The sequence below is a fragment of the Trachemys scripta genome, chromosome 4, assembly GCF_013100865.1.
Source record: "Trachemys scripta elegans isolate TJP31775 chromosome 4, CAS_Tse_1.0, whole genome shotgun sequence".
NCBI lineage: Eukaryota > Metazoa > Chordata > Testudines > Emydidae > Trachemys > Trachemys scripta.
The window spans coordinates 16239405-16265211 of NC_048301.1; the positions used below are offsets into that span (position 1 = coordinate 16239405).

At 39.6% G+C, this 25807-nt stretch overlaps 1 protein-coding gene across 1 annotated transcript in view; it reads right to left on the bottom strand.

Annotated features, from left to right (window-relative positions):
• Nucleotides 1–23524, bottom strand: part of ESR2 (estrogen receptor 2) — an 84475-nt gene extending 60951 nt beyond the window's left edge. The window contains exons 1-3 of the mRNA XM_034767826.1: nt 23061–23524; nt 14711–14886; nt 8614–8730 (exon numbers count right to left, since the gene is read on the bottom strand). Of these exons, the coding sequence (XP_034623717.1) occupies nt 8614–8730; nt 14711–14886; nt 23061–23491 (724 nt within the window). The 5' untranslated portion in view covers nt 23492–23524. The remainder of the gene's footprint in view (nt 1–8613; nt 8731–14710; nt 14887–23060) is intronic.
• Between the last annotated feature and the right edge of the window lie 2283 nt (nt 23525–25807).

Genomic DNA, 25807 nt, shown 5'->3' on the forward strand with positions numbered 1-25807 from the left:
TCTCATCATTTCTTGTACTTTAAAAATATAATAACATTTGTGCTCTATTTAAAACATAACAGCAAAACTTGGTCCATCAATGGCTATTAGCCAGGATGGGCAGGAATGGTGTCCCTAGTCTCTGTTTGCCAGAAGCTGGGAATGAGTGACAGGGGATGGATCATTTGATGATTACCTGTTCTGTTCATTCCCTCTGGGGCACCTGGCACCGGCCACTGTTGGAAGACAGGATACTGGGCTAGATGGACCTTTGGTCTGACCCAGTAGGGCTGTTCTTATGTAAAGCTTATATTTAATTTCAATGAAAACTAAACTGTGTCCAGCGCACAAATATCAAATGACAACATTTTTCCTTAAAAGACCTCTTTTGCTCCACAAATATACTTTGTGATAACAAAACGAAAAAAGAAACACAGGATACTGAATTATAATTTGTATTTGGTTTAATTAATCTGAAATTGTCATAATAGACAAAGGATGATTCACATATCAGCACATCTGGAATGCAGTTCTTCAGTAATTAATAGGATGCAGTTTAATTCAGTATTAAAATTTATGTTTGGATTTGAAAAAAGAATTATAGCAAAACATGACTAAGAATATAACATTTAGATCTGCTAACTTAATTAACAAATCATGATACAGCACCTTTTAAGTTGATCAAATGCTGTTTTAAATTATTAATAAAGCTTCCATGATTTCTTTTGAAACATAGTGCACTCTTAATATTTTATCCTATCTTTTCATCTATAGCTCTTTAAGTACTTGACAAAAAATGTGCAGACATATTAGCTCAACGTTATATTTGGCCTAAGTACAGCAATTTGAAGCAATCTGTATGAAAAGCTTGCAGTCTAGCAAATAAACACATTGACATGCAGAGATCAAGGTTTGTTACTCTCCCACTCCTATGTAACCTTTGGAAAGTCACTTAAATGCCATTCTTCATTTATATAATCCAGAAAATGCAGGTAATACCAGAGAAGGTTTTTTGGTAAAGAATGCAGAAGTCAGTCATTTTACCAGATACCTTCACTTTGCAGAATAAAGCTGTAATTAACAACATCCCCTGTAGTTTATATGGGACTCCACAATCAGAGCACTATTTTCACACGTTGCCTGGGATAGCATAAAAACTAGTCACCAGAGCAGAACAGATGCATCATATTAAATAATTTACTCAACTTACTTTTTTTTGTTCACTAATTGACCATGAACAAATTACAAAATGTTCTAATTCTTTCATTATTTAAAATGAAAAATTCCTTCAATAAATGATTTTTGCTTTGCAGATCATTTGTTTGCTTTTTATTTGTAAGTTGCAAATATTGCCAATTTCTGCTCTGTTGAATAGTTACATAAGTCAGGAGCATTGCTTTTGCTCCCTAAATGATGGCTTATGTAACTAACAAAATCAGCATGAACTGTGAATTTTACAAATGAATATACAATTCAAAATTCACTTTTGTTTGATATTTGAGCTTAATTTTTATATGTATTTTTGAATGAGTACCCACAAATTCATTCAGCTATACTGATCACAAAGAAGTTGCTGTCTGCCAGACACTGCAGAACAATGGATTAAATTACTATAATTTCTACAATGGCTACAATGAAAGCCAGTGCAGTTACTGAATTTGAATTCCACACAGTGTTGTGAAAGTCATTTTCTTTCATTTCTAACAACATAAGTAAATTTGGAATATTTGAAAATTCCACCTAAAAAAGTGAGTTCAATTTTCTAACATGGGGAAAAAGGACATCTAAATCCTGCACTTAGCAACTCAAACTGGCACATGAACTTGTAAAAAGCCTGACAAGCCTATTGACTGATGAAAGTACTGAAAGACAAGATTTGGACATTCCATTAATGACCCACACATTTGAAAAATCAGGCTCTGTATTTTCTGAACTCCTTTAATACCATTCATTGGCAGTACATGGAGAAACACAAAATTCATGCAAAAAAAGAAACAGTGAAAGAAAAAATAAACCCAGTCAATAGGAAACCTGAAGAGTCATTAAGGAAGGGGTCTACTCCAGTCCCAGAAGCAACAAACAAACAAAAAATACCAACCTAGCCACTCCCAGAGTGGATAGGATAGCAAAAAGATGAGTACCTCCCCTCTTCTTGATTGCCCTGGATAAATGGCTCAATCCATGTCAGGCCAATATCAGAAAGCTCCAAAAGATATTCAGCTGAGGCAGTGGAACTCCAAATCGTCTCAGCTCCTCCAACGCTGCAAAAGGAGCTCCCAGTCCACACTGAAAAAGTAAGACAAGTTGAGGGCAAAGATACCCATACTTGAAGGACAGGTTCAGGTAGAAAGGGTAATCAGCATGGTGCTGCGCACACATCACCCACAAATTATCCAACTTTTCTGATACACTTTGCCTGAGCCTGCTGGACTGGGTTTATTTTTTATTTTTTGCATGAATTCTGTTTTCCCCTTGTGCCTGGTGAGGTGTTAAACAGTTACTTTTCCACAGCTGGTCATTTTGGCATTTTTTTCTGATGCTGTTGATGTGGCGATGTGTTTTCTCTGATGTGAAATTTACCAGTGTACTAGCCTTCTTAATCTGAAGAGTGAGCCACAAGGATTCCTAAGGAGAAACTTGCAGATGCAGTGTCTGAGGTTCTCATTTTTCTTTTGGCAGTGGTGGTATTTCCCATATTAATCTCCAGTATCACCTTGATACAAAGTTCTAAAAAAAAAATCACCTTCACGACCTGTGGTCTGCTGCTTGGACTTCTTAGACATCACTGCCTTCTTAAATGGTGAGAAGAAAAATCAGACCAGGAGACTGCACAGCAATGTTTTCCTAATGTCTTCCATTGTTTCAAAGGGTTTATGTACAAACCAATCATATTTTTAAATTATTGAAAACTTCTGTCGATGAAATCCCCAATGAGGATTTGTTGGCTTTAAAATCTGAAATTATATTCATGCCAGATTTTGCAAACTCAGTTTGGGTTTTACTTTATGGAAGCTTTCCGTGCTTAATGGACTATGTTGTCCCTCTGCTGGGAAGCAGAGCTCCATACCGGCCCCAGCTTGCCAAAAGTCCACTTTCCCAAGTATCCCCTCCCATCCTGCGTTTCAGCACCAAAAGTGGACCAAACCAAACCATTCAGTAGAAGAGGGGGAAGAAACCTCTATTTAGGAGAAAATGGAATGAACTTTCCTAGTCCCTAGAGTAAACAGTCCTATTAAAGCATATCTCTAACAAGAAAAAAAAAGTGGAAAATTTATCATTTTGCTCCATGGAAAATAGTATTTTATTTTCTATGAAAAAATACATCTTTAATTACTGCAGTTTGTTTTAAATGCATGGGCATATGCAAGTCAATGAGACCTTTACCTAATGAACTGTGGGATTGAGCCTACAATCCATATTACTAAAGTAGGCTTCTGTTGCTCACGTCAACCCAAAATCTAAATTTGATAGACATCACCTTTTCTCACAGATGTCTTGTAAGTGACCTGATGAGATTCTTTGAGACAATTCAGTTTTGATTGCAAGGTATGTAATTTGTGTTTTCATCGAAGTTCCTAACTGTTACGGTGGTTAAACACTGGAATAAATTGCCTAAGGAGGTTGTGCAATCTCCATCTCTGGAGATATTTAAGAGTAGGTTAGATAAATGTCTATCAGGGATGGTGTAGACAGTATTTGGTCCTGCCATGAGGGCAGGGGACTGGACTCGATGACCTCTCGAGGTCCTTTCCAGTCCTAGAATCTATGAATTTTCCAAAAAACTGAACTAGACAGAGTTCTCATGAATTTCATTTGAGGAAACTTATCTGATTTCAATGTAACTATTTTAAAAAACACTGATATTTGTCTTTAAAATTCTCATATTTAAGCATTTTTAAGGAGCAGTTTTAGTCTACATTGAATGTTATTAGAACATGAGTATATTTGGGAGAAAACAGTAAAAATTCCAGTTCTATAAATTTAGGAAGATAAGTGGGCAGTGTCAATCCAAGATTTAGATCAGCAGTAGTAATAATTACTATCATGCCCAGTCATGTATCAACACCCCATTGTGCTAGGCACTGTACAAACACAAAACAAAATAGTCTCTGCCCAGAGAACTTAAAGAAGTGTTTTAGAGATTTCGTTTTTCAGCACAATTAGAACACTTTTTGGTCACTTTTAAAAACCATTCTCCTGCAATTTTTGAAACTCAGATACTGCAGCTCATTTAGGTCCCATTCCTGCAAAGACTTACACTTGCTTAACTTTATGGATTGTGAATAGTCCCATCAAAGTCACTAACTACTCAGTGAGTAAAATCTGCAGAAGTGGCTAAGTGACTTAGGACCCTAAATTGCATTTTCAAAATGAAATTAGGCATTTAGGCACCTAAGACTCAGTGAAAGTCAATGGGAGTTAGGCTCCTAAAGACCAGAATTTTAAAGTTATTTAAGTCACCTAATGATCTGGACCTAAGGGTGAGATTCATGAGAGCTTGTGGCACCTTAGAGACTAACAAATTTGTTTGGGCATAAGCTTTCGTGGGCTAAAACCCACTTCCCCACTTCATCAGATGCATGGAGTGAAAAATACAGTAGGCAGTTTATATATTACAGCACATGAAAAGATGGGAGTTGCCTTACCAAGTGGAGGGTCAGTGCTAACGAGGACAGTTCAATCAAGGTGGATGCCGCCCATTCCCAACAGTTGACAAGAAGGTGTGAATATCAACAGAGGGAAAATTACTTTTTATTCGGCCATTCTTCAACAAAAAACACTTCAAAAACAGACTTTAACGAGAAACTGCAGAACTGGAATTAATTTGCAAACTTGACACCATCAAATTATGCCTGAATAAAGACTGGGAGTGGCTGGGTCACTACAAAAAGTAATTTTCCCTCTGATATTCACCCCTTCTTGTCAACTGTTGGGAATAGGCTGCTTCCACCTTGATTGAATTGAACAGACTAACGCGACTAATCCTCTGAAACAAGAGACACCTTGTGACTCTTTAGCCTAGTGGTTAGAGTACTTAGCCAGGATGTGGGAGACAAGGGGTCAATTCCCCCCTCTACCAGATGTGGAGTAAGGATTTGAACTTGGGTCTCCCACCTCCCAAGAGAGTGTCCTGTCTACAGGGTATTGTGGGTCAGGTCTCTCTCCATCTCTACTGTTGGAGTTCTTCTACTGTATAAATTAAATATTCACTGGTTCCACAAGCAAGTGACTCTATAGCCAATGGGATGTGCGAGGTTCTAATCCCTCATCAAGGTGGGAACTGAATCCAAGCCTCCCATATCCTGAGTGAGTGCTCTATCCATTGGGCAAAAGTTCATAAAAAGGAACACCGCTCATCCTCCTCCCTCAAGGGCACGATAGGCGGGGAAAGGTCTAGTTTATGAATCCCAGTGGGGCTTAGGTTTAAATTAGGGTAAATCAAGCTGAGGGTTTGATTGCCAACTCGAGGACCCACATTAATGCTAGCTGTCATTGGGCTAGCACTCTCAAAGGAGATTGCAGCCCAGCAGTGTGAGCGGTGGGAGGGCCTAGCTGCCCCAAGTATGTACTTAGTGTCTTTGATGGGCTTACGCTGGAGGCAGTTAGCCCCTCCTGCCACTTGCACTGCTCATGCGCCTCTTCGAGTTGGGAATCACACCCCCAGTTCAAAGTGCAGACATACCCATAGGTGCCAAGCACTGGGCAGTGACAGGACTTTCATCAGCTGGGCATGTGCACAGCCGCCAGATTTAGGTGTCTGGGGACTTTAATTGTGGAAACTTAGGTGCCTAGGGATTTTAAGTGCCTACAGAGTTAGGCAGCAACTGAGCATGGGTTTGTGAATGTCAGTGACAGCTAAATATTGACTTTTGGCCACTGGACACCTAAACCCCCTTTGTGAATTGCACCCTAAGTGTCTAAATCAATTCTGAAAATGGGGCAGACACGTCTGAAAATGTTACCCAGTACATAAAGTTAAGATATGCACACATTTGCAGGATTGGGGGGCTTACTTCAGGAGAACCAGATTAAAGCAACTACCCTATTATCATTATTTACTTTTTATATTTCCCTCAGCTTAGACAATCAGCAATGGTTGATCTAGGCCAGTATCCTGTCTCTGACAGTGGCCATTGCCAGATGCTTCAGAGGAAATGAACAGAACAGGGTAATTTTGAGTGATCCATCTCCCGTCATCCAGTCCCTACTTCTGGCAGTTGGGAGGGTTAGGGACATCTGGAGCATGGGGCATCATCTTGGCTAACAGCCATTGATGAACATATCCTACATGAACTTACTTAATTCTTTTTTGAGACCAGTTATACTTTTGGACTTCGCAATATCCCCTGGGCAATGAGTTCCACATATTGATTGTGTGCTGTGTGAAGAAGTACTTCCTTATGTTTGTGTTAAACTTATTTACCCCTTCACATAGGCAGCAACAGTTCATGAATGGCATGAGAGAAAGTGAATAGTGATTTTATAGATCTCTATCATACCCCTCTTAGTCATCTCTTTTCTAAGATGAACAGTGTCTCTTTTAATCTCTCCTTGTGTGGTTCCATACCCCTACTCATTTATGTTGCCCTTCTCTGAACCTGTTTTATTACCTCTCCCTTCCTAATGGTTCCTAATATTGTTAGCTTTTTTGATGGTCGCTGCACACTGAGCAGATGTTTTCAGAGAACTATCCACAATGACTCTAATATCTTTCTTAACTAGTAACAACTAATTTAGATCCCATTATTTTGTATGTATAGTTCAGATTTTTTCCAATGTGCATTACTTTGCTGACATAACCACTTGTGTGTACAGTGCTGTGTCAGAAGGAGATGCTCTCCTGCCAACATAGATACTATTGCTCATTGAGCTGGTTTTATGATGTTGAGGAGACAGCTCTCTCCCATCGGCACAACACAGCTACATGAGCACTCTTACAGTGGCACAGTTCTATCACCACAACTGTGTCTTTGTAAGCTTTTAAGTGTAGACTGACATTGCACTCTATATGATTTTATGAAAATATGCTAACGTAACTGGAATATGCTTCACGCAAAAGGTCTCTTGTAAGGTATCATTACAAAGCTTTTAATCTACTGAGTGTGTTCATCCTATTTCTATAAATGTATCACTCTTATCTAAAACTAGAAATATGAAATATAACTCTGAGGGCCTACTGTAATTATGCAAAGAGTGGGCAATTAATGGTGGGTTGGAATCTTGATGGCTCCCAACAACCAGGACAATTGACTGGATGGCTCTATTTGCAGGCAAGCATTCCTGTGAGTCAGGCTGGGAGGAATGAAGGCTTGGGGTCTTACAGTAATTTGTGATCATGTCACCTGAACTGGAATCCATCTTTAACCTGGTGCTTTTCCAGTGAGGAGAGATAGGAACCCAGAGGGACAAAGGATTCCCGCCTTATGCAAAAGATATATAAAGGGGTGGAACAGAACAAAGAGGGAGCGCCATCATGAAGAATCCCCTAGCTACCACCTGAGCTGGAACAAGAGCTGTACCAGGGGAAAGAATTGTGCCCAGGCCTGGAAGGTGTCCAGTCTGAGGAAAAAAACTTACTGAAGCATCTCTATGGGTGAGATTATCTGTATTCAGTTTGATTTGACATAGATTTGCATGTTTTATTTTATTTGGTAATTCACTTTGTTCTTTCTGTTACTACTTGGAACCACTTAAATCCTACTTTCTGTATTTAATAAAATCACTTTTTACTTATTAATTAACTCAGAGTATACCTCTACCCCGATGTAACACGAATTCGGATAGAACGCGGTAAAGCAGTGCTCGGGGGGGGCGGGGCTGTGCACTTCGGTGGATCAAAGCAAGTTTGATATAACGTGGTTTCACCTCTAACGCAGTAAGATTTTTTTTGGTTCCCGAGGACAGCGTTATATCGGGGTAGAGGTGTATGTGTCAATAACTGGGTGGGCAAACAGCTGTGCATCTCTCTCTATCAGTGTTATAGAGGGCAAACAATTTACGAGTTTACCCTGTATAAGCTTTATACAGGGTAAAATGGATTTATTTGGGTTTAGACCCCATTGGGAGTTGGGCATCTGAGTGTTAAAGACAAGAACACTTCTGTAACCTACTTTCAGGTAAGCCTATAGCTGTTAGGGGACGTGATTCAGACCTGGGGCTGGATTTGCAGCAGGCTAGCGAGTCTGGCTCAAACCAGGCAGGGCACTGAAGTCCAAAGCTGATAGGGCAGGAAAGCAGGGGCAGTAGTAGTCAGGAAAGCAGGGGCAGTAGTAGTCTTGGCACATCAGGTGGCAGCTCCCAAGGGGGGTTCTGTGATCCAACCTGTCACATAGACATTGCCTTAGGACCTAATCCTGCAAGGTGTAACATCCAGGTGAACTGCCTTCAGGTTGCATCTGCAAAAGTAAAGCAGTCTTCCTGCATGCTACACGTTGCAGGACTGGAGCCTTAATGCTTCCTACTATTTTTCTTCTCAAAATGAATACTAACTGGAGTGACTCTTTCTCCTGAAAAATCAGTGATTTCCCTCCTACGTGTAAATTTAAGTCTTACTTTAGTTACCTGCCATGCCTTTTTTTAGACCTAAGCATAACTTAGAAGTTGTATAGAAAAGACAAGGGGATAAAAACTCACCACATTTCATCATTCCTACTTCACAGCATTTCCGTAGTCTACATGCCTGACAGCTTTTACGCCTATTTTTATCTATTGTGCATTGATTGGTAGCTGGACAGATGTAATCATTGTGTCCTGCAACAGGATATAAAGAAAAAAAATTTAAATCTCAAACAATATGTTAAATTTCTTCTGTTAGGTAACTTGAAAAACATTTTGTAGCTGAAATAATGCTGAATACTACTGTTAGAGCAAAATATATACAAAGCAAAGGTATTCAACATCATTATAGATGTTGAATCATTATAGATGATTTTCCACTGATTCTGGAAAAAACTTAAGCTTTTACATCAATGAAAATTAAGCATGTGTTTCTACTTAATGTGTTAAGTACTTACCTGAATCAGGACCAAAGAGTAATTTTTTCAAAAGTGCCTACGTCACTTCAGCTCTTAAGTCTTAGAAAAATCAATGGGACGTAGGCTCCTAAGTGTCTAAGTCACTTTTGAAAATTGGACGTAAATGCTTTTGGAAATTTTACCCAAAGTGCCTAATTTCCATGCTGTATGAAACCTCAAACATTCTGATTCTAGGTATTCTATAAAGCAGATTTTCATTATCAGTGCATGTTTTGCTGGCACAATGCCACTTGTTTCAGTGGAGTTTCAGCAGCAGAGAATTTTGCCTAAGGGGTTTCACTAGTGTACTGGAGTAGACTATTATTTTATTAATTAAATACAACCAAGTCACTTCCCGTAAAATACTGTACATTTCCCTTGCAGAAATTAGCCATGGATGCAAAATATTCTCTATCAGTTACAGGTTTTTTATCAGTCTTCTCTCATATATTTGGGGGGGGGGGGGAAGAGGAATTATATTTTTAATTGCTGTAAAATTAATAGATCCATCAAAAAATAACAGAAGATTTTATGTTCTTGGTTCATGAACAAGCAGTTCAGGAGTTCTTTTCCCAAGGGTAACTATTTTAACTGAGCTACTGTGAACATTTTCTTGTAAAATTAAAATATTTTCCAACCTTGAATTTTTCAACCTACAGTGCTTAAAAAACATCAGGTTACAGTTTGTCTAATGTCTTACTGGCAGGTGTGACTGACAAAAAAGCAGTTCAACCTGGGCAAAAGGGTTATAAGGTGGCTTTAAGCCACCTTTGTTGCCTCCTGATTTTAGGTTGCACCAGGGTCCAGAGCAATGTTCCCTCTAATTTTTTCCAATCAATGTGTGGAATAAATTTTGTCATGTGCACCGAGGTATGTCCAGATGTGCACCATCAGTAGAAACAAAAAAACTAGATATAATATATATTTTTAAAAAGTTACCATAGGGATACTCCAGCCAGGACAGGTTAGGCATTTTAGAACTCACTACTCAAATAATTAAATGTAAATGTACGAGAGAAATAAAAATGATGAAATGCATAGACCAGTCAAAAAACTAAAATAACAGCACTTTGAAAGAATAAAATTACAAAGAATATATGTGCATTGCAGAAGGAAATACCAAGAAGTAACAACAAAAATAATACTTGTATGTGTTGGGAAGTGAGTGTGAAAGTGAGTGAGAGAGAGCATGTGTGCGAGACACAGAAATAGTATGTGTGCTGGCTGCTGGGGAAGTTTCTGAGAGATGCCACGCACTCTCTCTTTAAGGCACTCACTGAAAGCTCTCCTGCTGTTCTGAACCCTGTCTTTCCCCCTCCCCCTGCAGAGATGGGGTACATGGGCAGGGGGGAGGGGAGAGGAGAGAGAGAGCTGGCTGCTGGGGAAGTCTCAGAGACTGTGCACCGTCTCTTTAAGGCACTCACTCATTCACCTGGAAGGCAGCTCTCTCCTGCTCTGAGTCCTGAGCCAGGCTGTCCCCTCTCCCCTGCTCTGTGAAGATGTGGGGGGCAGGAGAAGGGGGACACCCTGACATCAGCACCTCCCTTCTTCCCTGCCTCCCCACTCTGCACAGCCAGCAGAAGTATCCCAGGAACAATATGGCTGCAAAGCAGGGGTGGCACCTGAACACACACAGCCAGATGTGCATGGCTCTCCTAATCAAGTGCGAAGCACTTTAATCACTCTTTGGCGGCCGCCCAACTGCACAGCTTAGAGGGAACACAGGTCCAGAGCAACTCCTGAAATTTAGACAATCCTGAGAGACAGTCTAAGTTACAGCAGTCTGTATCTTCCTGCATATGCGAAATTGTGCTGCCCATAGTCTCCTCTGCACTACATGCTGCAGTTTCAGCTCCTAACGTTTCTCTTCCACCCCATCTCTACCCCAACATGCTATTCATACCTGCTTTGCTTGAAAAGGGGGTACGTGGACAGCATATGGCTGTCTTCTGCAGTGCCCACACCAGAACAATTCTCCCTTGGTCAGAATCAGAGCTTTTCGAACCACTTTACCTGGCACAAAAGGCCTGAAGCAGAGGCATAAACCTCACCAATAGTATTTAAAGAGATAGTCAACCTGAAATATTGTCTGTTTAAAAATTATTTTAAAGTAGTTTCAATACTGTTCAATTTTTGTGGTTTTACAAATCATGTTTTCTGTTTTAAATTCTTTTCTTTTTCCTGTTAAGATATGATAGAGAGCTTCCCCTGTTGTTTATATGAATCTGACTATACAGAGGAATCAGTGAAATTGATTGCATACCAAGTCCTTTCAAATGCAAAATAAACAATCTGAAATTAAAGAGGGGAAAAAAAACCCTCTCTCCCCTTCAGAAGTCATGCTGCCATTAGAGGCTCACATAGCAAGTGTGTGTTAGGAGTCACATAGAGGGTTATAACTTCTTTTAGTAACATTAATTCCCATTCGGATTTCTACTTAGAAATGTGCATGAGGATGGAGAAAGCATACCACAGAGTGACTAGTTTGTAGTTTTAACCATTCATCTATCACTGCTCCACTTAAAAAAATAATAAATAATAATAATAATAATAATCTTTAAGGAATCACTCACATACTGAATAGGTATGAAGGACTATCTGCAGGCTTGGGAGTGGGGGGGGGCGCAAGTCTACTGACACTGTGATAAAGTCACTCCATCCATTCTGCAGATTTAGGGCATTTTTTTGCCTTAATTCCTACTGCTTTTCTCCCCTTTGTATTGTGTAAGGAAGGAGAACATAGGCCCCATATTCTTTAATGGAACAACTTCTACCCTCAGTTGCATGCATACATAACTGCCATTGACTCCTATGCAGACAGAATTTAGCCCTAAAACTGGTCAGCTAAAGAGACATTTAGCTGAACTGTAGATATTCCTGAGCACCACTTTTCTAATTGAGGGTCAGAGGTGCCAAATAATGTTACTTTTAAAAAACTTCCTCCACATTTTCTGTGCAAGCTAAAACCTTAAAATGATTTGCCTTTTGTGGCCTCCACCCCTAATCTACTACAACTATAAACTCCATATAGACTGAGAGTTCAATAGGGAAGTACCAGGGGTTTTGTTTTTGTTTCCTTGCCCATAAAGAACATAACTCTCCTATCTGGCATGCTGCTGTGCCAACTAACAATACAAAACTCTACAATTGTAAAGATCTGTCAACACCAGAACAGAAGGTATATTATGAAGAAAAGTGAAAGGCCTCAAGCCAAAGCCACAATACTAACATATGCTCCCAAAGAAAAACAAAATTATGTTGCAAAACTCCCACTGACTTCAGTGGAAGCAGAACTGGACCATAAGATACTACAAATATCTGATAGCAAGCAAATTAATGTTGCTCAGGGCAAAAGATACTAATTTCCATCTGTGCAGTACAACATGATAACAAAAGAGTTAAGGGATTTCTCAAATTGCTTAGGGTCAAATCAGCCTCCACTGATCTGAGGGAAGGAAAACTCAGGCTTGGTCAACATTGAACAGTTATATCAGCATATATGCATCAATCAGGGTGTGAAGAAACCACATCCCTGTCATAGTTATGCCTACAAAACCCCTCAGTGTAGATACAGCTATGTTGATGAAAGAGTGCTTCTGTTGGCAAAGCTAATGTTGATCAAAGAGATGGTGTTCCTACACCAACAGGGTAGGAACTCCTGTTGGTGTTGGCTGCGTCTACACTAGAGGGCGATGCCAGCATAGCTATGTACATCCCTTAGCGTGGTGATCAGGGTTTTCCCCATGATTCTTCTCTCGTGTAAGAGGGGTTCATACTTTGTACCAACTGCCATGGTAACAAGTTAAAATTTTGCCCCCAAAGCCTTTAAATACTGGGGGATCCATCCTGCTCAGGCATCTTCTGCCTGCCATCTCTGGCTTACTGGCAGCAGAGTTCAAATCAATCCATTTTGCCTGGGACTACCTAACTGCTGATGTCCCTAGAATCCCCTAAAGGGGAAGTGCTACAGTGCACATTAAGCCATCCTCAGATTGACTAAACTGTAAGGAACTTGCTGTGTTCAGATCCCATTGACCTCAATAAGAATTTTTCTTCGAGTAAGCATTGGGATCCAGGTAGGTAACAACCTTCTTCTTTCTCTGTGTCTAGTAAAATTATGTTTTCACTATTTGCTTTGTAAAAACTTGACAATTACTCAAATCATAAAGATTCTCATGAAGAAATCATAGTTTTAATTTTTGAATACAGTGCTTTTACTTCAAGTTTGATTGTAGTTACAATAAATCAGTGTGTAACTGTACTTCAGAAAATAACTGTAATCCCACAGTATTTTATGCAGTAGGTAGAGGCATTTAAATACTAAAAAAAATAGTAAGAACTACAGATAATTTAATTCACATTGGCTATTGCAAAGTATTATGGTGATTGTCAAAAGGGATAACTTTATTTAATACAGCTCCCACAAAGTCAGCTAGGTAGCCTAAAGGAAACTTCAGGATTTTGGGGTGGGGAAGTTAAGCAACAACCTGAACTAGCTTGGATGCAGAGTGTAAAATGTGTTTTGTGTAGTGAAGGCCATTTTTTTATTTATAGAACCTCTGGATTAAGACCAAATGTTATCTGCCTAGGTGAATTAAAATGTTCAATGAACTAAAACACGTATACTGTTCAATGCTAAAGTGTAGGTGAGCAAAGCATATAATCAGGTTAACATTTTTCCTGGACATAATACTACAAGACCAATTTACTGAATATGTACACAAAAGTCTCATTTATTATTTTAGGTTTGATTTTCCTGATTTCACACTACATGCAGATTTGACAGTCATTGTTATGTTGCATGCACAGTACATATGCTATCTTGAAAAGGCAAACCACTTTTGTACAAATTGCTATTCAGTGGGTGAAATTTACCCTGTTACACAGGACTCATGCAAGTACTTCCACATCACTAAATACCATTGCAAAAGGGGAAGAGAAGTATGAGCAGAGAAACTACTGAGGCCTGCCTTTTCATACCCCAGATATTACAGGGTGAGAGAGTCTGGCCTAGATCTAATTAAAAGAGCACAGAGAAGACTCGGAGCAGGCCAAGGGAGAGGTTATTGAAGCTTACTGGTGTCCAGTGGGCCAAAGCCCCAACCAAAGGATGCAGAAGCCACTATTTCACCCCACAGATTGTAACAGTAGGCAAGGAGAGAATACATTATGTACCTACAGTCATCAGTGGGTTTGCATTGAGTTCCAGTATTTGAGAACTAAAACTTTGCAGTAAGGCTTTCAAAGATTAGAAGGTGAGGTTTATCTTGATCCTAGTTAAGAAGAGCTGCAATGTGACTCCATGAAAATAACTTTTAGATTTTACCTAGTATGAGTGAAGTTCTTCAGAGTTAAATTATTTATATCAGTGAAACTTTTAGTTATTTTTTATCCTTCCACCCTATACCCACTATCTCTACCTTTTATCAGCCACAATTATTACACCAACTTTGCATTTCTGAAGGCAAAGTAATCTGTAAGAGTCTGAGGTGCCATTTTTCTGATATGTCTGCTCCAGGGTTTTAAATGGCAACATATTTTGTATCCTTCCCTAAAGAGATCAAGTGTCCATTCCCTTCCCAATGCCAACAAACAAGCGACCATAAGATGAAGTATTCAAATCATGTTATACTAGTGTACACTAATTGCAACTTATGTATATGATCATAAAAGACACCACCTTTTGAAGCAAAGGCTTCCAAAACTATTTTTCCTACCTTGAATACTTCTTTTAAAGAATGCTTTACATCCTTCACAAGACCAAACGCCATAGTGATATCCTGAAGCATAATCACTGCAGACTGCACAGAAGTGTGCATCTCTTTTTGAACCAGGACTATTCACAGCAGGACTTGTACAATCACTGCCATTAGATTTTCTTTTTAATGTCTCTCTGAAGGAAAAGTAAACAATCAGTTATAAAAGAGTAAAAAATTTAGGATATATTTCAAATTCTCATTTTTCATTGTATTCACTTTAGCCTTTTTAAAGGCTCATTATTACTGAGCATGTTGCAATCTGAAACACTCTGTGTTAAGTGTTTGTCTCTCAACGTAATTAAAACAAATACTGTAATTCTAATGTTGTTGATACAGATTGTCTAGAAAGATTTGGAGCACCCGGGCGAATAGATTGTACTGTTGAGGTGATAATTATACAAACTCACAGAAATTTAAATACACAGGACCTAGTGAATGGTAAGTGAGCAGCACATGATTGGATGCCGTATTTGGGAAATTTGCCATGGGAACCGGAGCTCTCAGATACCATTATGACTGATGCAGTATAAAAACTAAATGGAAAGCAAATAGACTTTAGTCTGCTATGTACTGGTAGTCACAGGCAATGGACAATTCTAACTGTAGCAATTTCCAGGTAAATTTCTATTTTGAATCCATCTTAAGTCAGGAAACTTCCCCTCCTTCATTATTCCAAAAACGAATCTCATAAGCAGCATAAGAGTGTCCTGAGGTTCACCAAAAGAACGCATTTCTGAATTGTCTGAGAGTACTAATATCAAGAGACAGGGTTTTGATCACAGAGTTATTTGGGGGGGGGGGGTTGGCAAGTGTTTTAATTGCTGGTGAGAAAGTGGTCTTGGTTTCATTTTAGTGACAACAGAATGCAGGTTGTGCTACACACCTTGCTTCAGATGTATTCATTCCCTAATGAGGGGCTTCATTCATTCATTCCAGCTGGCTGAATCTCAAATAACTGATAGAACTGAATTTGAAATCTCAAGGGCCAGCTCAGTAGACTGGGGACAGTGAGACTTATCAATAAGTCCTTTACTGAGGTTACCATGTTGAAATGTACTAATGGCAAGACTCTTGGACAAAAGGATGCCTGGATACAAGTAGGAAGGGGAAAGAGAGAGGGGCAAGGTCACTAAGAGCAAAACGTTGCTTGTTTCTGAGGTATAACAACCAGTTCCAAATACAATACTTATTGATCTGATGAAGGATGGAGTAATGTAAATGGGAACTGTGATAAGAATAGGGAATCAGTTGATTCATGTCACTGGATGCTGTAAGAAAACAATAAGAAATTAGAGGGATTTAGAAAGAGGTAGTGCTGCTAGGGAATTATTTCATAATGTATACCCAGAGAACAAAGTGTGTTGTAAGCAAACTGTATTTAATTTAAACTGAGAAAAAACACAGCATCATGCCTTTTGGATGACTGTAGCAGATCTTAAGTCCTTGGCAAACAGAATTTGTAGCTAGAACTGGAGAGAATATAGTGTTCTGTGTGCATGTAGGCAACAACAGTATGCAAAAAAACCCCAGAAGCTACATAATCATTTATCAGAGGGGTAGCCGTGTTAGTCTGAATCTGTAAAAAGCAACAGAGGGTCCTGTGGCACCTTTGAGACTAACAGAAGTACTGGGAGCATAAGCTTTCGTGGGTAAGAACCTCACTTCTTCAGATGCAAGTAATGGAAATCTCAGAGGCAGGTATATATCAGTGTGGAGATAACGAGGTTAGTTCAATCAGGGAGGCCACCATGGATGTAGAGGCTCTCTACACTAACATCCCACATACAGATGGAATACAAGCTGTCAGGAACAGTATCCCTGATGATGACACAGCACAACTTATTGCTGAGCTCTGTGACTTTATCCTCACGCACAATTATTTCAAATTTGGTGACAATATATACCTCCAGACCAGTGGCACCGCTATGGGCACCCGCATGGCCCCACAATATGCCAACATTTTTATGGCTGACCTGGAACAACGCTTCCTCAGCTCCCGTCCACTCATGCCCCTTCTCTACCTGCGCTATATTGATGACATCTTCATCATCTGGACCCATGGGAAGGAGGCCCTGGAAGAATTCCACCATGCTTTCAACAGCTTCCATCCCACCATCAACCTCAGCCTGGACCAATCTACACGGGAGGTCCACTTCCTGGACACCACCGTACAAATAAGCGATGGCCACATTAACACCACCCTATACCGAAAACCCACCGACCGCTACGCCTACCTTCATGCCTCCAGCTTCCACCCCGGTCACACCACACGATCCATCGTCTACAGCCAAGCACTGAGGTACAATCGCATCTGCTCCAACCCCTCAGACAGAGACCAACACCTACAAGATCTTCACCAAGCATTCTCAAAACTACGATACCCACACAAGGAAATAAAGAAACAAATCAACAGAGCCAGACGTGTACTCAGAAGCCTCCTGCTACAAGACAGGCCCAGAAGAGAAACCAACAGAACTCCACTGGCCATCACCTACAGTCCTCAGCTTAAACCTCTCCAACGCATCATCAGTGATCTACAACCCATCCTGGACAATGATCCCTCACTTTCACAGACCTTGGGAGGCAGGCCAGTCCTCGCCCACAGACAACCTGACAACCTTAAGCATATTCTCACCAGCAACCACGCACCGCACCATAACAACTCTAACTCAGGAACCAACCCATGCAACAAACCTCGATGCCAACTCTGCCCACATATCTACACCAGCAACACCATCACTGGACCTAACCAGATCAGCTACAACATCACCGGCTCATTCACCTGCACGTCCACTAATGTTATATATGCCATCATATGCCAGCAATGCCCCTCTGCTATGTACATTGGCCAAACTGGACAGTCACTACGCAAGAGGATAAATGGACACAAGTCAGATATCAGGAATGGCAATATACAAAAACCTGTAGGAGAACACTTCAACCTCCCTGGACACACGATAGCAGATGTAAAGGTTGCCATCTTACAGCAAAAAAACTTCAGGACCAGACTCGAAAGAGAAACTGCTGAGCTCCAGTTCATTTGCAAATTTGACACCATCAGATCAGGATTAAACAAAGACTGTGAATGGCTATCCAACTACAGAAACAGTTTCTCCTCCCTTGGTGTTCACACCTCAACTGCTAGCAGAGCACCTCACCCTCCCTGATTGAACTAACCTCGTTATCTCCACACTGATATATACCTGCCTCTGAGATTTCCATTACTTGCATCTGAAGAAGTGAGGTTCTTACCCACGAAAGCTTATGCTCCCAGTACTTCTGTTAGTCTCAAAGGTGCCACAGGACCCTCTGTTGCTTTTTACATAATCATTTATGTGCCTAGATATAAGCAAAGTAGCAGGGCCTCTGAGAGTTACTCTCAGATTCTACTCTTCCTACATTCTAGTAAGAATAGACAGGAGGAGATCAGGTATATCAATCAGTGTAGTGTTATACCAATAAAAACTAGCAGGATCTTATTAAAGGGGACAAGATGCCACATTTATTATGACAATTTGATTTATGACCAATAACTAATATCTTAATCCTTATACACACACATTATACCTAATACCTATACACACACACACACACACACACACACACCCATCAGATGTTCTGCAGCTGCTGCATAGTTACCAGTCCTGCTTGAGTCTGTGGCTTGAGTTTGCAGCTTGGGTTCGTAGCTTGTGGCGGCTAACTGGCCAAGAAAGCCGAGCACGAGGACGAGCTGGGTCTCTGTTGGGCATGCACCGATGCCCTTCCATGTTGCCAGCAGAAGGTTACCCTCCTCCAAAGTTTTTCATCTTACCCATCCTTTTTGTAGGCTTTAGTTTGAATCCAGAGTCTATAGGTCTTGCTGTGTCACGCTGCCTTCAGGTTTGGTGATTGATCACCCGTCAATTGCAGACATGACTTTCAGCCTGGAACCAGGCTTTCATCTTTCTTCTATTGTACCTTTTCTTTTTAGGGTGGATTCTTTTTACTTTGTTAGGGCTCTTGTCTGCATCTTCAGCCCTTGGTGTTTGAACTCTATTTAATCAGGACAGGCTGGGGCTGGAGGTTGATTTCATCATCCATACATACCTCATTCACACATCTAAACTAAACTAATAAGATTACAGCAGGGTTTGCAAAAATGAAGGTTGCAGCAAGCCCTTACAAAATATAGTAAGCGTTTTAAAATGGGGTTTGAATTACAATATGGCAAACAGTGAACAGAAGTTACACTGTAGGCAAGTGTAATAAATAGTGAACAGAAGTTACAATACTGAAACAGTGCAAGTCTTAGTGATTTAAGTAGGAATTGGAGGCAGTAGGGTTTTAAGTTCTTAGGGAGCTAGCATATATTTCTGGGGCAGGAAAAACCTATTCACCAAAGACTCTATGTGGAACTTTAGAAAAGCACTTAAAAATATACTCCAGCCATACTGAAAGGATGAACAAGAACACTGATTGTAAAGGAAAATGTAGAAGCATGCTTTAACATAGTCAATGTAGTTTTAACTATTACTAAAGCAGATTTATCCCAGTTTTAAAGAAAGGATGAAGGGACAAAAATAATTAGCCTATTTTATTAGAGATTGCAAGTATTACACCATAAAAGGAGCTTACAAAAACTGGAAAAGCTGGAGAGAGGAAGACGTGGTTATCTAGCACATATAGGAGATTATTCTGAATAGATTTTGACACAAAAATATGAAAAGGGAGTGTGGCAGCTGAAAATGTTTACTGGCTAAATTCAGTTTACTAGGATTTAAGAAAAATGAGTAATTACTGGGTACGAATACACTGCAGAGTATAAATAAGATTAGATGATTAACTAGCATGATTCTGGCTCACACATGGTTTAACCGATTGCCAAATCCTGAGTCGGAAATGTATACTCTCTCAAGGCAATTGGCAAGGGCCAATCTGAGGGGGCACTGAGTGGAGATAATTAGAATCAAGTTGGTGTATCCCACATGATCAATTTCCTGCTATTTCAGGGAGTGAAAACTGGTGGACATATTCCTTCCTGTCATCTATTTCACTGTTTCTGTAGGAAAGCAAGTCATTTGGGGTTTAGCGTTAGAAGCATAACTGTATTTTTATGTTGTAAATGAGAACAAACGTTCATTAGCCTAATTTTAGATTTACAATGAGGATTAAGATCAATTAAGAATACCTTAATTCTACTCATTGATATACTGTAAAAAGTTATGTTTCAGAATATTGAAATCTCTATTAAACTTTAGAAATGTTAAAATTGGAAGTAAAAGAAAATTACACACTATAATGCATAACTAACAAATGTTACAAGGCAGAAAGCAAGCGCTATATATTGTTAAAATCTATCGGGGGGGGGGGGGGGAAGACTAGAACTGGTTGTGAAAGGAAACTCCTGGGCCTCTCAAACGGCATCATAAAAATGCCCATGAGAATTAATAATTCTGTCTTTGTAATAGGGTATAAATACTGTGCAGTAAGGAAGGCCTGAGGCCACACATTGAAAAATGAGGCAAAAAACAAGATATTGAATGGCTGCTCATTAAAAGAGTATCCTCCATATTGTGCAATGAATGAAGCAGGGGTCTTGTGAAAAAAGTAGTATGTGATCTTGTAATTAAAGACTGTATCATCATAACGCACACCAGGGGGCCAATTTGAGGTTACATAGTCAACCTTAATTTTGGCATTTTCTAACTTTTCACTTTCCAACCTTAATAATGTTCTTTTAACATAGTTTTTGTGTGCGCGTGCGTGTGTAATATATCCTCATTTTATGCCATAATTCCTCTGTTCACAGTACTGTAACTTTTTAAATTAAAAAATAACTTTTAGTGAAAGGAGAAGGAGGAAAGGAGGGAACAACTTTAGGTTCCTATTTTTGAATATCTTGGCCGGTACTCTTTTTTGAGCTTTAAGATATTAGATTTCTGTTGCTAAATTCATTTTTTTCTGTATAAGGTTCATGTGTCTAAGGCTGTGTGAACTATTATTGAGCACATAGGATCTGATTCTGATGAAATTCAATAAAGACAAGTGCAAAGAATTTCACTTAGGAAGGAAAAAATCAAATGCACAACTACAAAATGGGGAATAATTGGCTAGTTAGTAGTACTGCTAAAAAGAATCTGGGGGTATAGTGGATCACAAATTGAATATGAGCCAACAATGTGATATAATTTAAAAAAAAAAAAGGCCAATATCATTCTGGGATGCATTAACAGGTGTGTCGTATGTAAAACATGGGAGGTAATTTTCCCACTCTACTTGGCACTGATGCAACCTCAAGCTGGAATACTGTGTCCAGTTCTAGTGCCACACTTTAGGAAAGATGTTGGCAAATTGGAGAAAGAATCCAGAGAAGAGCAACAAAAATGAGAAAAGGTTTAGAAAACCTGTGTCATATGAGGAAAGGTTAAAAAAGTAGGCATGTTTAGTCTTGGGAAAAGAAGACTGGGGGCGGGAAGGAGAAACCTGATAATCTTCAAATATGTTAATGGCCATTATAAAGAGGGTGGTGATCAATTGTTCTTCATGTCCAATGAAGTTAGAACAAGAAGTAATGGGCTTAATCTGCAGCAAGAGAGATTTAGGTTAGATATTAGGAAAAACTTTCTAACTATGAGGTTAGTTCAGCTATGGAATAGGCTTCCAAAGGAGGTTGCGGAATCCCCATCATGTGAGGTTGGACAAACATCTGTCAGGGGTGGTCTAGGTTTACTTAGTTGTGCCAGAGCATAGAGGGCTGGATTTGATGACTTCTCAAGGTCCCTTTCAACCCTACATTTCTATGATCTTATGCATTTTCAACTCAAGGAAAGTTTGTATCTCATATTTAAACAAATACTTTACTTCATTATGGGTTTTAAAAATTACTTGGAACTTCTGCTTATGATCAATGGAACAGGCGGCTGGTTCCTCAGAGTTCATACTCTCCACTATTTGATATTTCATTTCAGTCCTATTCTTGGCATGCCGTGCTATGACTTCCCAATGCAGGGCTGTGATAGAATTCTCTCTTGGCCCTCTGCAGGCTGTGTATGGCACTTACACAAATACAACACCTGAGATGGGGGCCAGAGGAATAATGTAGGTCAAGGCCCAAGGGTTCTCAAACTTCATTGCACTGTGACCTCCTTCTGACCACAAAAATTACTACATGACCCCGGGGGGGGGGCGGCAGGGGGGGAGACCAAAGCCTGAGCCTGCCCGAGTCCCGCTGCCCCAGGTGTGGGGGGCAAAGCCAAAGCTTGACCCCCATCACCATGGGTGGGGGGCTCAAAGCTGAAGCCCCAGGGCTTCAGCCCCAGACAGGGGGCTTGTAACCTGAGCCACACTGCCTAATGCTGAAGCCAGCCCTGGCGACTCCATTAAAACAGGGTCAGGACTCCAAAGTGGGTCCCAACCCACAGTTTGAGAACCGCTGATGTAGGTAATAGGAGAAATAGGCTAACTTTCCTGATATTTAACATTAATATTTTATTTTTTAATTTTAATTTAATTTTTTTATTTTTATTTAATTTAATTGAAATTTAATAGATCAAATCTGGATTCTTTACACGATACTGAATACAAGCAGTAATGCCTGTAATAAGTAAAGAACCTTGTGACTGAACATTTAGCTGCTGAAGGAACAACTGTGTTTGCAATGACCACATCTGTAAACAGATTTTATGCACAACTGAGTAACTGCATCCTCTAATTGATGCTTATGTTGACTCCCACCTATGTATTCAAGTGTGGAGTATGTGTAGAAAAAGTGTGGCTGTATTTTTACAGACACACCCAGTTGCTCATGGATGAAAATTTTGACCGAAGAATCTACTGTGCAAATCTCAACTGTCTGTACTGATCTTTGACTGGCTATAGCCTCCAAAGAAGCTTTTTAACACAATCTTGTAGAGTGAGACAGTCCTGTTAATGAATAGCAACCGCTAAACACTGTTAGCGAGTCATACAATAATATGGTTCTCTTGGACACAGTTTATCCTATTGCATCAATGTTAAACCCAAAGAGAATTTTTAAAGTATGCCACAGCATTGAAGTCCTTGGAGATACCAAGTTTTTACACAGTGCTGGCTTTATGAAGCGTATAGTAATGAGTAAACCACCCCAGCAGCTGTAGATAATACTTCCAGACAGAGCCATCTTAAAAAGTAATAAACTTCTGAAATTTAGATAAACACAATAGCACTTATGGAGTTCATTTTCTCATGCACCAATGCGTAAAAATCATATGTAAAAAAATACAATCTTAAAATGATTAAATAGAATGTCAAGTAATAACTTGCAAAAATGCTGAAAGAATAAAATATTTACCTGTTCATAGGCAGTGCATGGTCCACTGGTCTTGCGTCACACCATGGGCTCTTTGGTTGCTCTGCATATAAAAGTGATGACTGGCAATGTAATGTCAAAGGTGAAATATGGCCAGGAGCAGACCATAAAACATTTGGACTTGATGTCTGCCTTACAGATGCACTTTCTGAATCGCTGAAATTGCTAGGAATGTTGTAATTCATCATGGCAGGACTATAGAAAGCCATTGCAGAATATTCGTGTCTGTTTTCCATATAAGATGAAGGAATATAAATTGGACTCTGTTGCATTGTCAGAGGAGACTGACTGCAGCTATAAACAGGAGAGCCGATGCCAGAAGGTGAGCTTTTAATTTCTATTTTACTACGTCCAATATCCTGAATTGGCAGTAACTGAGAAAACTCCTTGTGAGAAGATGCACAGACAGACATTCTGAAGTAAGACTGAAGCAGAGTATCTGTTGTTCAAATAGTCATCCTAAGATATTTAAGCTAGAAAAATAAAAATGTTAAAAGTTGCTTAATTTTCTAAATTAAAGAGAATACGGGTAATAAAAATGCATGTCTTGAAGCTTTTTATATAGTGGTAAAGATGCAGTCAAAATTAAAATGACAGTGAAAAATAATTCACACACATTGCATTTAAGCTTCACATTTGCTTTCTAAAATGTCTAAATTGTATGTGTAAATCTTAACACAAGTTTTTGAAGCGTGCTATTCAGAACTTTGATCTCAGAAAATCTACTTGAACATTTAAATGCTTCAAATTTTAAAAAAAATCCCAAGAGTCTGCATGCTTTTATAGTTATCTGTGAATTTTCTCCCCTCCATTTCCCCAATACACTTTTTTCTGTGACCTAGACTGGCAACAGAAATGGAAACAATCCCTCTATTTACCCACAGTAGACACATTTAACCAAATTCAGCCCTAGTTCAATTTAGTCCAGCAAAAACAACAAAACTGCCCTCCTAAAGATCTTTCCCTGACCTGGAGGAATTATCTTGTATTGGCATGCAAAATATGACTTCAAGACCTGAACTTCATCCCAACTTTTACATGAGGGGTAGGCAACCTATGGCACGCGTGCCAAAGGCAGCACGTGAGCTGATTTTTAGTGGCACTCACACTGCCTGGGTCCTGGCCACCAATCTGGGGGAGGAGGGCTCTGCATTTTAATTTAATTTTAAATGAAGCTTCTTAAACATTTTTAAAACCTTATTTATTTTACATACAACAATAATTTAGTTACGGTATATTATAGACTTATAGAAAGAGACCTTTTAAAAACATTAAAATGTATTACTGGCATGCGAAACCTTAAATTAGAGTGAATAAATGAAGACTCGGCACACCACTTCTGAAAGGTTGCTGACCTCTGTTTTACATACAAGTAAGGTCTTAAATATTTAACAAAATCTCATATCTAGCAATCCAAGACATTAAAATGTTACATGACAGATTTATACTTCCCCCAGGAGTATAAAACAGGTGTAAAAATTTTAAGGCTCCTTTACATTGCCAGAGTGGGTTAAAGGAGCCTTATTGTAAAGGACAGCATGGCCTTATAAAGGCTTATGGTGCTTTAGTGATTAGAAGTGGTCTAAATTTTTGGACTGAAATTTTTTTTTAATCAAAACATGCTCCATGAACTGTTTGTGACTGACCTTTTTGGAGATGGTCAGTAGCCAGAATAAATTGTGAGTCTGAGTCCCCAGCGCTCACTTGCTCTTCAGTTGCCTATGATGCAACACTGAGCATATGGCTGCATATATTTGTTGACTAATAATTAGAAGTAAATGGTAAATGCTAGCTACATTACTATTAGACAGACGGGGTTTGGTGATTTCCTCCAATACTCCCATTCTCCATCCATTGTATTGTAGTTTAAATAAATTACCAAAATAATTTAAACTAGCTAGATTATATTGCATTATTTTGACCAAAAAAATATGCAGAATTTTAAAATAATGTGTGCAGAATTTTTTTTTTTTTTTTTTGCGCAGAATTCCTCCAGGAGTAAAAGAAAGGGCTTTTGGTCTTAAAAGGCTGACTTCAAAGAGGGGCAGGGAGATGGCAAGCCTTGTGGAAGAGTTGGAAAAACTTTGGCTTACTAGGGGACTGTAAGACTGATGGACCTCTGGTAAGCTTTTAGCATGCACATAAGAACTTTTTTTTTAAAAAAGTGTTTGATCTGTAATGCATAAATGTATTTTGCTTTGTGAAGGCTGGATGGTAACTGGTCTACACTGTTGTAGCCCCTGGGAAGAAAGATTAACCACAGGTGCTGGATCTCAATCAGATCTGTTGGGGAAATCACAGTGAGGTGCAGAGGGACTGCAAGCCTAAATTCCTGTCTGGAGGGAGAGACACAACTCTCCACCCAAGAGAGGTGACAGTGAAGAAGCCTGAAACCTTTAAGTGTGTGCCCTTGAGGAAGGCCAGGTGGAGGGAAGGGTGGTCAAAGGTGCAGTTAACCGTGAAACTGTGACCCACTAGATCAGGGTTTCCAAAAAATTGTGAGTTGCAACCCCCAGTAGGAACATTGTATTGCAATCTGCATGGATGGTACGGTACCAAGGCTAGACAGGTAAGACCTGCTGCCTTGTCACATGCCCCTAAAGACCTATGACTTCACTATTTAATGCACTGTCAAGCTCTTGATGCTAAAAAAATGTCGGAAAATCTATACCACGTATATCAGGAAGCTGTTAATGAGCTCCCTTAAAGGTTGTCCTGAATGTACTCAG